The following is a 16,706-nucleotide window of genomic DNA, read 5'->3' as shown; positions in this document are numbered from 1 at the left end:
GAAGGGTGGAAACCGCAGGGGAAGTGGAAGATTCCGGTTCAGGTGAGACGACGTATAGAACCCGGGATCCCACGCCTCTGCTGGGCTAATCATGCCTGTGGCCACATAATGCCGGGGAAATTTTAAAAAGCCAAAAAACAGTTCAGATTCAATTACTATTTCTGAAAAGTATAAAGAGGTTGAATAACTAGGTAGAGGAGGCATGATCTAGGTCTACGTTGGTAAAGTGAGATTTTTTTTTTTTAAGCTAATATTAACAGAAAGATGGGCCCAGATTGTCCTTGGGATAGTAAGTCCATTATGAATTAAAACCAAAGGGGGAAAGCTGCCCAGAAAAGGAAAAAAAAAAAAAAAAAAAAAAAAAAAAAAAAAAAAAAGAGGAGAAAAGGATGAATAAGATATTTTGGCAGTGGATTAATTGTTCCATCTATTCTAGCATTTTCTTATTAAATTCTCATTTGGGTAATACAGAACATCTTTAGGTTCCCCAAATTACCTACACTTTTATGAAATGCCAAATAGATTGCACCCCTACCATTTCACCTCAAACTCTGCTTCTGAGTCTACGTGGGAGGTGGGTTTTTTTAAAAATTTTTTTAATGTTTATTTATTTTTGAGAGAGAGAGAAACAGAGTGTGAGCGGGAAGGGGCAGAAAAAGAGGGAGACACAGAATGTGAAACAGGCTCCAGGCTCCGAGCTGTCAGCACAGAGCCCAACGCGGGGCTCGAACTCACGAACCGTGAGATCATGACCTGAGCCGAAGTTGGATGCTCCACTGAGACACCCAGGCGCCCCCAGCAGAAGGTGTTTTGTTTAAACAAAGCCTTGAACTGCACCCGACTGCCCGCTCACATGAACTGAATCTATGGCATGTGCCCCATTCCTCGGGAACCCCATTTTCCTCCCGTCCTGTCTATAAACCTTGTGTGTTGTACTTTACCTCGACCTACTCCACGGCACACGGCTTTGTAAGCCAACGATTTTTTTACTGAAAGTGGAGAACAAATTCTTTTTTTATTTTTTCCTGTATTCATGTGGACGCCTTATGTGAGGGCTCTAGTTATGGAAGCAAAGACATCAGGGCTCATGAGAGAAGTCCTCCCTTGCGAATTAGGAAAGCTCAAAGAGTCCCTATGACTGCAGAATCCCTGCTGGGAGATGGGGCGGGACACCTGGGTCTCCCACAGGATGGAAGTCCCCTGGGGACTTGCTGACGTACCTACAAGCGTGTGCTCGAGGGCCACGTGCATTATCCCCTATATCCCTTGAAGAGAGAGGATCACTTATAAAAGAGAAACCAGTTTAGTTGTTGACATCAAACCTTATTCGCATCCTTCCCCAGAGTCTGGTGAAGGGATAAAATGAAGGAAAACGATTATGGTCATAACCGGCGTGCCTCCCAGGTAGGCACCCTCACGGACGTCCCCGCCGGCAGGTACATCAGCACCCCAATTTGGGGAGGAGGAATGGGAGTCTCAGGACAGATGCGCACTCAGCTTGTCTGTGTGTGTGTGTGGGGGGGGGTGGGAGTGGGGGCGGGTAGGGTCTGGGTCCAAACACAAGCTCTGGATCCTTCCCAGGGAAGCCGCTCTCCCTTCAGCTATGGATCAAATAAACGGCCCTGGAACAATTTCAGTACAAAGCGTTTTTTATTGACATTGTAAGAAACATGGTTCTTTCTTTTTGTTACAAAAGGAGTAGGTGGTTCTGAAAGCAAAAGTAGAGTCCACGTGTGGCGGGACCGCAGCCCTGGGCATGAGGTGGGCATGGGGGCCTCACCGCACGGCTGCAGGCTGATCCGAGACGGCCCCGGGCCGGCCACATCCGAACACTACGCCTACAATCCTTAAATGTATTTACAGGTGTTTTCTTTTAAAAAAGGATTACACATTTTATTTTTTTAAAAATCTAAAAAAGGCGAAAAAAATGAACTTGTATCTTATTTTACACGTTTGCAGGATACACAACGGTAACTTGTCAGAAGAGAACATCCTCCATCAGTTCAAAACAACACGGGAAACCAGGTTACAAGACAGCTCAGACTCGGCTACAATCGTGTGCTCGCGGCCGGCCGGGGAGCGCGCGGCCCGGAGCCCCGGTCCATCCATCGGGCGACACCAACTGGTCCCTCGCATCGACGAGATTAACATAAAATAAGGCACATACATCGCAAGAATCACAACTGCGGCTCGAGAGGATGAGCCAATATATGAGGAGCAGGGTGCAGTCTCATCAGCTCTCCAGAAAAGAACACGGAATGGTTTAACATGTGAAACTATGGTGAACCCAGATGTTCAACAGGAGGACCATGTACGAGCCTGCATTGAAAGGCAGGATGTGAAACTAGGCAGTTGCTGCTGTCTCCCTCAACGCGTGGGGCAGGAAAGCAGAGAGAAGGTTGGAGGCTGGGGTGGGTCCTGTCCCAGCTGACACCAAGTCCACAGACTTGTACGTGGCCCCGACAGACCCTCCTTCCACTGACTGTCCAGCATCACTGCACTCCCGGAAAAGTATGCCTTCTTCCTCCCTGTCCCCTCGTCCCCCTCTTTCTGAGATTTCCATGGAGAGAAGCCAAATGTGGAGCTGAAACAAGAGTATCTCCTGCAAATCTAAGGGTAGAAGGTAAAAGTAGGAAAAGAAGAGGTGAAGGAAAACAGAGGCACAAGATGACAATGGTCCTCACCCAGCTGCCGTCCATCCTTCCACGAAGGACGAGGGTGATGTAGGAAACGATGGTAACTGAGAAATGGAGGTCGCCTCTGGGAATTTTACTGGGGAGGGCCGCGTGGTGCCAGGGACCCGCTGTCCTCACTCAGGAGACGGGAGAACGCCCAGGACCCAAGCTTTGAGACAGAGGGAGGAGGGGGGTCAGACCAAACCGTGAGAGCATGTAAGATCAAGACCTGGAGATGCTCGGGTTTGTGGAAAAAGGAGACTCGGGGAATGGATCGCTGATTTTGTGACCGGATCCTGACCTGTGTGAGGAAAAAGCCTGGCTCTTTTCTGTTGAAACTTGGTAGACTCCACTCCACTGAGCTCAGATCAGTAGCCGTCTTTTGCTTTGGGGCTCTGTTCCAAAGCAGATACATCCTTTGACCTAAAAGTAGGTGCTGGCTGTGGGCGGGAAGGGTCTCAACATCCCTCTTGATTTCAGGAACATCCAATTGAAAGCAAACCCAACTTTGTTAGCCACAAAGTCCCAAAGGGCACGTTTACCTCCACGCTGAGATTCTTGGTCCAAATGAGAGAACACAAACGTGAGAAAAACGGGCTGGATCTAACATTTTGTTTTCCTATGACCTATTATTTTATTTTACTTGACTTTGTCTAATACTAATTCAAATGGCAGGAATAAAGGGAAAAAGCCACCCAATTGACTCATGAATCACTCTGGATAAATCCAACTCCAGGGTCAATGGGAAAAAAGGAGCAGGTAGTCTGAGGTGTTAATATTTTATTATTAATAGTTTACATATTTGTAAATGTGAAATGCTGGATAATCCATGTACTCTGTGCACACATAGTATGTCTTTTATGTGTATCGACTGCACATGGGAAGTAGCTGTACTCCTTTTAGTCTTTAAAATGTTTTAATCCAAAACGAAAGTACCAATTAAGTCCACATTCAGGACTAACTGCATAGAACATTTAACTTCTTAAATGGATGCATCGTTTAATAGACTGGGTGTAAGAAAAGGCATCCATCCACACAGCTACTAACCGTCCTCCCCAGTGCTCTTAAACACTAACAATTGTTAAAGAGATTTATTCCAAAGGTCATCATATGTGAGCTTTTTCTTTCACAACTAAGTTTTACCAATCCCTTAAAATAGGGCACTTAGAATAGAAATACTCCTTCACTACAGTGGAATTAATATATGGCAATGACATAGGCGGCTGCCAGGTTGTTTCAATACCTATATACTTGGAACTATATATAATCAATTCTCAGTTACCTATGACAACGGGTAAAGAGATGGAACTATCATTAACAAATACAGCAAACCCACAAATGTTCCCCCAACTATTTCTACCCAGTAGCTTCACTCTACAATCTACCTAACTTCTCGTCGGGACAGATGCAAGTAGCAAACTCGTGGCCCTTTCCCTCTCTCCCTGGAGCGCGGAACAGCATCGAACGGTCATGGGGACGGAGGGAGAAAAAGCAAGACAGATAACTGAGGAGTTGAGCGTGTAGACGTACCTGCCCTGAGTGCACTCACGGACAGGAGAATTCTAAACCCCAACCGTGAACAAACTAGTTCATCTGCCAGAGCCCCAAATTCCCGCTGTGTGCAAGTGTTGAAAGCATGCCCTGACCTGAACTGGGGGGGGGGGGGGGGGCGAGGAGGGGGAGCAGGTAAAAAAAAAATCGGTTATCTCTGCTACAGCGCCCCCACCAGAGATTCTTAAACTCACTATCCTTATTCTGATTCTTGTGCCCAGTGTGGGAATTACCAAAAACAAAAACAAAAACAAAACAAATGAAAACCCTCCAAAAACCCAAAAACAAACACAGAGCACATGTAAAGGGAAATTTGAAAAGCTGGAAGCATCACCTCTCGGTCAAAAAGCACACCAACTCCTATTTCCTTTGAGTAACAGAGAAACATATGAAATCCTTTCGTCTGACCTCTCTTTGAAAAGAAATGAGAACATGCACATCGCACATTTACACTGGTTTACTAGAAAGGGGGATGGGCTTATAGTTAAAAAAAAAAAAAAGAGGATGGTTCTAGTGTAACAATACTGATTCAAAACTGAAATGGAAGACAGTTTCTCCCTAGAATACTTTAGGGTTGTTCAGAGTCCTTTTCCATAAAAGGAATATATTTGAAACACATCCCAGTTAGGTGAGATGAGATTGCTAAAATACATACAGAACTAAAAACAAAACAAAACAAAACAAAACAAAAAAACAGCAAAAAAAACAAAAACAAAAACAAAAAAACAAAAAAAACTGAGTCCATTTAATCTTTCAAACTCCTAAAGTTTCACGTTGGTTGGCAGCCTTCTCCCCTAACGCCCTATTGCATAACCGCAAGGAATTTGCTTTCTTCCGCGAGGGAGGTCAGCAAGGAGCTCATGTCCCCGATGGCCATGTTGGTGGTGCTCACGGACAGCGCCGGCAGCGGGAGGGACGCGCGGGGCGTCGTGAGGCGGGAGGAGGAAAGGGAAAGGTTCTGAATGATGCTGGGGCTCAGGGCTCCTGACATCAGGCTGGCGTGGTCCCCGTCGTCTATGATGGCGTCAAAATCAATCTGCACCCCTTCCAGGTCATGGCCGTCAAGGCCGTCAACCGTGCTGGTCACCTGGTTAGCACCCGGGGAAAGTAATTCAGAGTTTTCGGCGCTGGCCCCCTGTAGCAGGCAGTTGGCTTCCGAGATGGAGAAGGAACCAGTCTTCATGTCGTGCTGACCGAAGCCAACGGGTTGGTCATAGAACTGACCAGAGTAACCCTGCACGTTAGAACACAGCTGATGGGGCTGCCCTTGCATCTCCGTCTTGATGCCGTTCACCTTGCAGGTCTGACTTGTGTCACTGAGCTGTCCCTGCTGCAGAGAGAGGCTGCCCCTCAGCGCAGCCTGGCGCCGGCCTCCCCCGTAGCCGGCACACGGCTGGTAGCCCCTGGCGGCCGCCAAGCCTGCCGGCTGGCTGCCGATGCAGGGAAGCCCCGGCAGGCCGCTCTCCGGCCCTTGATAGACGTTGAGGTGTGAGGTAGCACTAACCTGCCCTAGCATCTGCTGAGCGCCGCGGCCGGCCCCTGGGTGGTGCACGCTGTCGCTGAGGAGCTGATGGGCCAGGTACCCCTGTCCCACCAGGTCTTGGGTGGCCATGCCACTCACCGCGGCGCCCGCGGACTCGCCGGGCACCCCCGGCGACAGGCCAAACTCTGGCTGGCTCCCGCTTCCCTGCACTGAGGTGCTTTTCAGCTTTGCCGCTGGAATCCCGGCCCCGCAGACGCCGTCCGGCAAGCCGGGCGCCCCCGGCTGCCTGTTGAGGCAGTTCCCGTACTGCTGGGCCTTGTAGGGCTGTGCATGGAAGGCGTTTCCGCTGTGCTCGGGGCCGCCGTAGGAGCTGCCGGGCTCTGCGAGGCTCTGGTAGGCCCCGGCTGGGCCAGCTCCGCTCCTCAAGGCATCCTGTGGGTGCGCGCCCGGGTTGCCATAGAGGCCGAAGGCTCGCGGCTGCGGCGCCGCGGGCCGCGGGCCGCATTTCAGCTTGGAGGAGCACAGGTCGGCGCTGCCGGAGCTGACTTCGTTCCACTGAATGGGCAGGTCGGATTTGCTGGCTTCGGTGCAGGGCTGCTCCAGCCGGCGGTACTGCTGGCCGGCGTGGCCGTCGGGCAGCCCCGGAGGCTCAAAGTCCCCGGGCCCGCTCCCCAAGCCGGGCCCGGGGGGCACTTTGCCGTCGTCAGAGACGGCGCTTTGCAAGTGCTGCTCGTATCCCGCTTGGTTCTGGGAATTCAAATACTGCACCACGTCATCGGGCAAGAAATCCTCATCGTTCAGGTTCACGTCGGCGTCCACGGTCAGGGACTCCAGGGTGATGTTCTCAGTGATGCTCGGAGGGCAGGGAGACGGCAGGAAGTGGCGGGGCGGGCCGCCCTCGGGCCGAGTGTAGTTCTGAAGCACTAAGTTCCGCTTGTCCAGGGATGGGGGCAAACCCGGGGGGTCGAAGCCGTGGAGGCTGCTGAACCGCTGCACGCGGGGCAGGGAGAGGCTCTCGGACACCGTCCTCACCGGGTCGCTGGCCCTCCTCACGCCGTTGCCCAGCACGTCCGGGGGCAGTAGAGGGCGGCGGCCCGACCCGTGGGCGCCCCCGTCGCTACACCTCCGCGGAGGGTGGACGGGGGGCAGGGCCCCCGCGGGCTCCCTGCCGTCGCCGAGCAGGGCCATCCGGGTCTTCAGGCTCATCCTCTCCATGTTGGGCAGCGGCGTGGGGGGCGGCCCGCCCGTGGCCGCCGCGTACTTGGCTTTCAGCCGGTACTGCTGCGCGGGCGTGAGGCTGAGCAGGCTGGGCAGGCCCTCGCACTGGCTGGCCTCGCTGGACCTGCGCGACGCGTCCGTGGAGATGGGGTCGTACGAGTCGGCCACGCTCACGTTCTGGGGCCGGCCCTCGGCTTGGGACGCCTCGCTGGACCTGCGGCTGGAGAAGCAGGGGGAGATGCCCGAGGAGCGCCGGCTGCTCAGGTAGGCGGAGCTGATGGTGCTGGTGCTGCTGTCCCTCCGGTTGAGCATGTTCAGCATGGTGATGTCCACACCAGAAAGGTCGCTTCTGTTCGGGAGCAGAGTCATGGGCCCGCCCAAACTGCAGCTGGTACTGGGCTGAGTGCCTACGGAGGAAGGGTGGGAAACACGGATTCGTTTCAGGGTGACGTGGAACAGGCCCCGGGATTACAAGCCGGCGGGAAAGCTGGCCGACCCCCGGCTTAGACAAAACAGTAAAATCACCCTGGATCAGTTAAGCGGCTTCACAAGTGGAGGTCTAGGGCAAGATGAAGAGTCCTGGGATGTGCACACAGTGCCTGGGTTACAGGCAAGGCCAAGGCCATTCCAGGAGTGTCATATGGACCGGAGGGCTTCCTCGGACATCCTGAGAAGGGGGAGTCTGCCTGAGCTGGTGGGTGGGGAGGTTCCCCCTTTAGGATACAGCCCTGGTATTCGGTGCAATCTCAGGAGCGAAATCTGACATGGGTCTGCCAGTGCAAAAGGCTGCCTGGCTTCCCTTGAAACGTCAAATCAAGGTGGCTGCTGAACTGGGCCACCTGGGTGGCTCAGTAGGTTAAGCACCTGACTTCAGCTCAGGTCATGATCTCGTGGTCCGTGAGTTCCAGCCCCACATCCGGCTCCGTGCTGACAGTTCAGAGGCTGAAACCTACTGTGGCTTCTGTATTTCCATCTCTCTGCCCAGCTCCCACTCATACTGTCTCTGTCTCTCTTAAAAATAAACATTAAAAAAAAAAAAAAGGTGGCTGTGGAACTCCCAACTATAGACTGGAAACCAGATGGCAATGCTAACCCCAAATGTCTTTGTTGCAGGGATCTCCCCACCCTGGTCTAACAGCTACAATTTCACCATCAGAACGGTAGTCATGCACACAGTATTATCATCCTGTGTGCTACTTTCTGTTTCGGGATCATCCCCTTATTACCTGTTTTTAAAATATGGACTCCCCAGAAAGGCAACCCTGACACGTACGTATGCTGACAGTATAATGTGAGGACCAGGGGACATACCAACACACGTCAAGCCTGGTTCCTCTCACACTGGTTTGTACAGAAAAGAACAGACAGCCCTGAGCTGACGTGAGGTAGGACATGGAACTCACCGTTTCCTATGAGAGGAGAGACTGCAGGGGCTTTGGGGGGTAGAATGGGGTTCAGTCGTGGCAGTATTCCATTCACTTGTTTGAGCCTTTCTAGTTTTACGTGTTCCATCCATTTGGTCCCTGCCGGATTCCTCCTGGCTTGCAAAGCGAGGGCCGTGGTGGCAGTGGAAATGGTCGAGTCCATGATTGGGGTTTCGTCGATGGCCCCGAGGTCTCCCACACCCCCGCCGTCGGTCAGAGGAAGCTCGAGCCCACTGTTGGAATAGTTGCTGATGGGGGACTGTTGGCTGCTGCATGAAGACTGACCACCAGGGCTTGGCTGAGATGTCTGCTGGGGTCGAGAGGAAAGCAGAGAAACGTCACCGCGAAGGAAAAAGGAAAGGGAGCTGGGAATGAGAGCTCATGCAGACCTAGCCCCGACGGGAGCTCAGCGGGTTGCATGAGAAGAACTATGTGCTGGTGAAGGGAGGCGGCCTCCCTCGACCACAGAGACTGATGGAATGCCAGGCGGATGTGCAGTGGGGGCGATGGAAGCCGGGCTTGCTGCACGGGGTGTGACTGGCACCACCTCCGCTTGTGGAATCCCGCCCCAGAGGCCAGCTCTGCAAACACACTCCCTCAGGTGCAATCCCGCTTGCACGACCTGACTTTATCCTCCGGGCAAAATACTTGGTCGCTCTGAACCTCAGTTTCCTTATCCCTTATAAAAGGGGGACATCTTCCTTATCTTCGGGACCGTTGTGGGAATTGTGAGGCCCAGAAAGCGCACGAAATATAAAAAGACCTGGGAAACATTTACTGATTGGCTCTGAGAGCATCAGCTGGTCTTATTATCCCAGGTGGCTTTGGCCCAGAGGTTCATGCTGCTTGGCTACAGCATACGTGGAAGCTGAGCACGAGCAGCACACGAGACCCTCTCTGAGCTATTCGGGGATGGTTCCCCAAGCTCTCTGTGACCTCTGCCTCTTTCTGTGCGTACTTGACTGCTCTGTAGAACCCCAACCAGTCTGTGGGTAAAGGCAGCTGTAGGAGGCACAACCTCCATCACTTAGCTTCTGCTGTACCCGGAAGGGTGGTGGGGGTGGGGGGCTTGAAAGGCTGCAAGTTACAGCCATCTGAGTCTGGGGAATGATCGAAAGTGCCCTGGCATTTCTCTAGGAGAATCAGGAAACGTCTCTCCGCCCCCAACCGCGTGGACTGTGGAAGACAATTCTGCAACTAGACAGAAACTTGATCTAGTCCACTGATTCTCAGTCAGGGAGAGGACCCCCCCCCCCGTCCGGAGCTCCTGGAGCTGGGGAGCAGAAAGCTGACTGTCCTCAGGTCTGGGGAGCACCATATAAAATGGCCCTCAAGGAGCAGTCTGCTCTATCTAAAATCCCACCGGTGCCCTGGTTGATACACAGTATCACCCCTTTTGTGTTGATAAGAAAAGTGATATTCGTTCAGAGAAGTTCAGTGACTGACCAGAGTCACAAAGTCACAAAGTCAATGGTGTGACCAGCCTAGACTCCCAGCTGGGGGCTAGTTCCATTCTTCCACAGTGCCTTCCTCCACCATTACTCTACAAACTGGAGCCTGACAGCAGCCGGAAGAGCAAATCCTCCAGGGAGAGAGAACTACACACACACACACACACACACACACACACACACACACTCAGTGACAGACACCTACTGCCCCAGGTGGGCTGCACGGTACCATCGGGAAGGGGTTTTAGACAGAGGGCTTCTCAGTAGAACCCGTTAACACTCGCTCTGCAACCACAGCACATACACCCAAGCAAATGAACACTTTCTAAGTGAGTGCCATGTGATACACGCAGTTTGTCCTGGGCAACCAAGCAGAGCAAAGTGAGACACACAAATGGGATCATGAGTTCGTGAAGCCTCGCTTGAGTTTTGCTTCCGCAGAATCTTGGGAGTGCCGGGCCACCTGCTCCTTCCCAAGGTACTTGGAGCATCCAGAGTTCTCTTGGTCTTTTCCTCTTGGACTGTCCACTCCGAGTGCGTGCGTGTGGATCTGTGTGGATGTGTACGTACACACGCACCGCAGACTCCCTTCCACAGGGCACAGGAGGAGATGCAAATCAGCTTGTAATGAGAGCTGCTCAGAGGAGCTCAGACATTTAAATATAGATTAACTTGCTAACAGCAAATGTATACAGATCGTCCTCAAAGAGGGAGGTACCTGTCTGGTCCAAGAATGAATTTACATGTGTCAATCTGATAATTAAATAGTCTTTGCGAACATCTGCTTGGTCGGCCCCAGTGTGATTTATTATGAAAGCCTAGACAAATAAAACGATGAGTTTCACCATCTAACTCCACATTTCCACATGCTGAACGTTCAAAACACATTGCTTCTATGTTTGAAACAGATCTGAGTAATGGTCACTACCAAAGATATCACAAAGCACAAAAAAAAAACAAAAGAAAAATGGAACGCTTAAAAGTTAAATGTTAAAATGAACACAAAACAAAAAGGGCAGAGAAGCCAAAATTCCCTCACCTTATTACCCACTGTCCTTAGGAAGTGAGAACAAGACATTTAGGAGCATTACAAAGAAGAGATGTGGAATTAATAAGAAAAAAAGAAGAAAGAATTTAATTCATAGCATGATGATCAAAGACAAGTTTTTAAAGAAAGAACATTAGAAATTAAATCTCATATGCATTAGTAAATGTCTATGAAGGTGTCTACTTCTATTTGCATGTGTATGTACACAATAACCCCAGTAGGAAATTTGATTTTTTTAGCCTTACCTATAAAATATGGAGCTTCGTCTCGATCTCTATGATCCCTTCCAGCCCATGGTTCTATGATTTAATTACTTTATAAAATAGTTCACATCTTGGGGCATCTCAGATGTCACTGAGCCAAATAACTATAAGTTCCTATTTCTACCAATTTTCTTTTTAAATAATGGGTGTTTGGAGAGGAGATGACAAGTTTCCTTGGGCTAGGGATGTACATTAAAGGTACGAGAGGCTCTGGGTCCGTAGGATGTCCAAAGAACATAAATCATTGTCTCTCGATGACATAATCTAGGAGACTACAGATTCATTTTCCTTGTTTCATTAAACACTTGAGGATAAACTGTTGAATGTTCTGCACAGTACAGGTGGACTTTATTTTAGGAAATTGATATGTGGTCCCGAAAGAAAGGAGTATAGAAAACACTGCTCGTGAACTAATTAATTTTAAATTATAGTGATGAGTCATAACACACACATCAACTTTTGACTAAGGTGCCTTTTCTTTTTCTTTTCTGACTCAGGTGCTTTTTAAAAACAAAATACAGCTACCCTCTGGGAAGTAATGATAAATCTGGAGAGCTCATTTGTATTATTTTTGGCTAGACTTTATGTCGCTTTCTAAAACTTGTAAGACAAACTCAGTAAGTCGTTAAAATTCAATCAGTCATTCAACTCCACTCTGTCAACCCTGGAACTGAATGTGCATTCTTTCTTACCCATACGTACTGCTGTGTAGTGATATCACTCTGGAATTCACAGGATGTCCACCCGATTGCTGGACTGTCCTCATTTTAAGAAAACACTTCCTTAACCTGAGTATACATATGCCTGCCTGACCATTTCCAGGCATCTGTTAATCTAAGCGCACGGAGTACCTGGTACCTTTCCTGGTACCAGGAAATCTACCTGGTACATTTCCTCCTTATGCAGAGAGCGCCAGACCAGAACCTGACACGTTCCCAGAGCTGACTCCATTAGGTACACTGCCAAATACAAATGTACTGAACCTCTTCGGACAGCCTCTCTTTTCATTTTTCTCATCTTCTAAAAAGTTTTAGATGTTTCAGTATGGCACATACATAAAGAAAAATCACCAACAGAAGTTTGAGAGAAGCCGCGACTGTAGCATAAACCATCAATCAGTCACCAAACCAGAATGAGTTTTCCCTGTGACATCTTTCAAATGCCTCCCTTGCTCTCTGCCTCCTTGGTTCAGGTATCACAGCAGAAATGGTCTCTGGTCTATCAAGCCAATCCCTAGCCTGGAACTCAAGCTGGCTTTTCTAAAATAAACCAGCTGTTGGGGCGCCTGGGTGGCGCAGTCGGTTAAGCGTCCGACTTCAGCCAGGTCACGATCTCGCGGTCCGTGAGTTCGAGCCCCGCGTCAGGCTCTGGGCTGATGGCTCAGAGCCTGGAGCCTGTTTCCGATTCTGTGTCTCCCTCTCTCTCTGCCCCTCCCCCGTTCATGCTCTGTCTCTCTCTGTCCCAAAAATAAATAAACGTTGAAAAAAAAAATTAAAAAAAAAATAAAATAAAATAAAATAAACCAGCTGTGCCAAGTCATTCCCCATCACCAGTAAAATCTAATCTTTCTTATCCTCACTCGTTTTTACTTCTGCACATCCTCCCAGGGCCCCACGGTTTCTTCGGCCCTGCCCCTGCCCCTCTCTAAGTGCTGAACTTGAGGGACACTCCCTCAGCCTCGCCAGTCACATCCTCAAGTGCGCGGGTGGTTTGTTCCCCCCTTGAATGCTCTCATGCAGACTTGTGTTAAAGACCCAGCACATGGAGTTGTAAATATTTGCCTATTGCTGGTCTGTCTACCCTGCTGGACTGTAAGTGCCTAAAGACCGGGGACCACGGCTTATTTATCTCAGGGTCACCCGGGCAAAGCACAAGACAAAAAACATGTTTCCAGAAAGACAGAATGGATGATTTTCTGCATTATGGCCCTGCTGAAAATGTAGACAGTCATGCCTCTCTACCTGCCACAACAAAGTGGTCTGGCTCCAGATTGATTTAGCTAACTGTTAGCAAACCTTGATGCTCTTTTCTGAGCTCTTCTACACTGATTCACCTTGAGTAAGGAACCCAGGTCTCTGAGCTCCTGACCTCTTCAATCAGAGAGCCCAGGGCAGTGAGGACCTGGGCAGTCTGGTCCCTCCTAATGCCCTAGCTGGCTTTTGAAAACGACCTAGGGTGGCTTGAGGTCAAGCAGAAGGAAAGTGAATGACATACCATGGGCTTCTCTGCCTTGACTGCTTTCACTTGGAGGCATTCTTCCCGCTTTGAGGTAGTGTTGCTGAGGTCCTTCTGCTCACCAAGGGCTCCCTGAGTCTGCCGGCCAGGTGACCTGGACTGTGAGTGGCTGCCGGAATCTCGTGGTGGGGGAGGCCGAGGATGTATGTCCCCACGCTGCTTCTTGGTGACATGAGCCTCTGGGCCATGCACTGTCTTCACATGCTTCCGGAGGGAACTGGGGTCTGTGTAGCGCTTAGTGCAGCCTGGGATTTTGCACACATACGGTTTCTGCCGAAAGCCACATGGAACGAAATAAGAGACGGTTATCAAAGGGATAACGCCCCAGCCCAACAGTCTCGTGGGTGCACACCGTATCTTGAATTCCTTCAAAAGCACTGCCGCAAAGCTGTGATGTGTTCAAATACCTCTACGTACTGTTTAATAAAGGCCATCTGAATACCGGTCAGTGAATCTAGCTTTAATAGGCTATTCTTTTAGAGAATGTGCTAGGAGAGCGAGGAGTGCGTAACTTGCCTGTATGTTCTTGGAAACATTTATCCTGAGAGTAGGAAGAAGTATCCTGTGTCACGGTAGCTACTCAATAGGTATTTGAAGATGATGGTAACAAAAGATGGTGGTAGCGACCACCATCTTCTTCTAAGAAGAAGGCTTAAAGACACCTGTCACCTAATCAGAAGAAAGCTATATGCCTTGGGGAGGGTCTGTGTGAAGAAATTCCTTAGGGATGTCCTGGTTCTCAGACCAAAAAAATCCCTACAGCCTTTGTGGAAATGTGCTCTCTATACAAAGGCATAATTTTAAAACATTGCCAACCCCTCTTCAATGTTAGAGATCACAAAAATATGCCTGTTTGGGTGGCATTACCACGGTCTGGGATGATCAGGGCTCTGAATATCCAGAACCTTTCAGATTTTCAAAGCTCTAAAGCCCTGTTAGACCGTCTATGAAAGCTCACTCACAAACTGAGAAGGGCTGTTGGATGGTGTCCTGGATGAGGGTTCCTGATCTAGGCTTTGCTCTTGAACACTGAGGCCTGTGAATTATTTAATTTCCTTTGTGGGCCAGCGATCAAACCTACAAATGCTGTCATTAAAAAGTATATGGATGCTTATAGCTAAATTATTCACTCAAATCACAGAATCACTGTCACCGACTCATGACCAACATCAGAACTGAGATCTTGTTTACCCGGCTTGAAATATAATATATGCATGAGTGCTTATATGAGTAGATGTCTATGTATATCAGAAGGTAAGCTATTAGGTAAGTGATAGTCATAAAAAGCATGATTAATGTAATGTACCCATTATATTAAAAAAGATGTCCTGTCTTAAAGAATGTATGTGTCTAAAAGATGCTTTTTCACTAAAAGCCCAAGAACAGACTGAGTGCTACATAAAACGATGAAATGTCCTAATGTAGTAAGTGAAGACTCCGAAAATTATCCCGAGAGACTTCACCTCCAAATTTGCGATTCTTTGGGGTAGAATTGATTCCCATTAACTATGAATTACTTCTATTCAGAGGCTTGTGTGATTTGCAGCATATATATAATGAGACGAGCACATCAAATTCTATGCATTAGGGACAGAAGAATGGCTCCAGCGATCAGGGCCATTACCTTATAGTGTTCTGACATCGGCCCTGTGCCTGCTCACCTCACTGCCGTGACAGGCTGTTCCATCAGCGGGAACACTGGGATGTGTGGTGCAGGTGTCAGGGAGGGGTTGGGCCGGGGGAGGGCACACAGCCAGGCCAGCACTATGCGTCTGAGAAGCTCCTGTTCCCATAAATATATGCATGTGTATACTATGGGTTAGTTGGGAAAGGAGGACACAGCTAGAGATGGAGAGTCTACGCTTCCAGGACCGACAGCACCTACAAGTACACGTGGACCCATCCATGTGCCCTTGTGTGTGAGCATACACACTATCCACTTAAAAAAAACCATCAGAACACGGGTTCAGGAAACTTAATGTGTTAACGAAAAAACACATTAACCCAATTACGTGGCTTCGCCTCCAAATTCAGTTGTGATCAATGGCTGAGATGAAACAGAACTGTAGGTGAAGATAAATGTTGCCGGTCTCACGGTCCGAGATAACTCAACTTCTGCCATGGCTGTCTTCTTTTTGACCCCCTGAACCGAAGGTACTTTGTGAAAGCCATGGATACTTTTGTGTACTTGACTTTGTAGAATTTATCCAACTAGATTTTTCAATAAACATTTCGTGGTCCCTACTCTATGCAAGACTCTGTGAACACAAAGTTATATACCGCAGGATTTGATGTCAGGGGATATAAAATACGCAGGAGAAATATGACAGCACGTAATTATCACCAGGGTAAACTCGGAATGCTACAGAATGATGTGGACACAGGGGAACCATTTTTCAGTTGGGGTGATTGGAGGAGGCATCAGTTATTAAGTTTTTACAGCTGGGTATAATGCCCAGCTCAATGGGTCATGGTAAGGGTTAAACAGGACAACATACACGAAATGCTCACCCTGATGTGTTGCACACAGTAATTACTCAATGAACAGAACTTTATTAGGAGGAGGCATTGCAGCTGGGTCCTGAAGGAAGAACAAGATTCTGAGGGATAAAAATGAGGGAAGGGGATGCGAAAGAAAAGCCAAGGTCCAGAGTCAGGACCGCTTCGTGCACAGGGGCATGGCTGTCAGTGCCATTCACGGCCACAAAGGTAAGAGGTCAAGCCTGGAAGGGCAGGCTTGGGCCCAGTGACAGCAGGTACAAGCCCAGGGAGTCTAGACTTTCCCTAAAGGTAAGAGGGAGCCATTGGAACTTTCTGGAGAAGGAGATACAACCGAGTCAGACCCCAAGGAAACTTGTTTAGTGTGGCTTTGGGAGGACATAAGCTGTGTGGTCTGGAGGAAGGGTCCCTGGCAGAGGTCACTGCTACGGCCCCACATGGGTGAGGCAGCCTGGGGGTGGGTGGGGAGGGCCAGACTGGCTTCTAGCCCACGGTATTCTGTGCCGAACGTGGAACAGCAAGGCACTGTGTCACCTAACTAGCTCTCCCTATTTGTTTAGCGAATGAATGAAAGTACAAATAAGAAAGCAAATAAGTGAAAGAAGATATCTAGGACCGTCTTATGACACAAATCTAGACTTCCTGGACAAACTTAATTTTGGTGGATGTGAAAATGTCCATCATTCGGAAGGCCCAAGCCTTGCATGCTCAAGGCTGTTAATTTATTTTAGATAAACTGTTCCACCCTGGTGAAAGAGAGGACTGACCGAGGTATCTATTACTCTCCTAATGGATAAACTTTCATACAGCATCGCACTTTTTACCTCACAGAAGTGTACAAGCTTAGCTGTAATGCATT

General features: G+C 49.3%; 1 protein-coding gene across 2 annotated transcripts in view; it reads right to left on the bottom strand.

The window, feature by feature from the left end:
* Positions 1-1,641: 1,641 nt before the first annotated feature.
* The window catches only part of GLI3 (GLI family zinc finger 3), a 281,557-nt gene continuing 266,492 nt past the window's right edge, over positions 1,642-16,706 (bottom strand). Inside the window, exons 13-15 of one of the 2 annotated variants that reach the window (XM_030307709.2) lie at positions 13,328-13,618; positions 8,331-8,661; positions 1,642-7,334 (exon numbers count right to left, since the gene is read on the bottom strand). In XM_030307709.2, coding sequence (XP_030163569.1) covers positions 5,029-7,334; positions 8,331-8,661; positions 13,328-13,618 — 2,928 coding nt within the window. In that variant the 3' untranslated portion in view covers positions 1,642-5,028. The remainder of the gene's footprint in view (positions 7,335-8,330; positions 8,662-13,327; positions 13,619-16,706) is intronic. The other variant, XM_030307710.2, reaches the window with a different exon arrangement.

This window comes from Lynx canadensis, chromosome A2 (genome assembly GCF_007474595.2).
Source record: "Lynx canadensis isolate LIC74 chromosome A2, mLynCan4.pri.v2, whole genome shotgun sequence".
Lineage (NCBI taxonomy): Eukaryota > Metazoa > Chordata > Mammalia > Carnivora > Felidae > Lynx > Lynx canadensis.
This window is presented reverse-complemented; position numbering and strand designations above follow the sequence as displayed.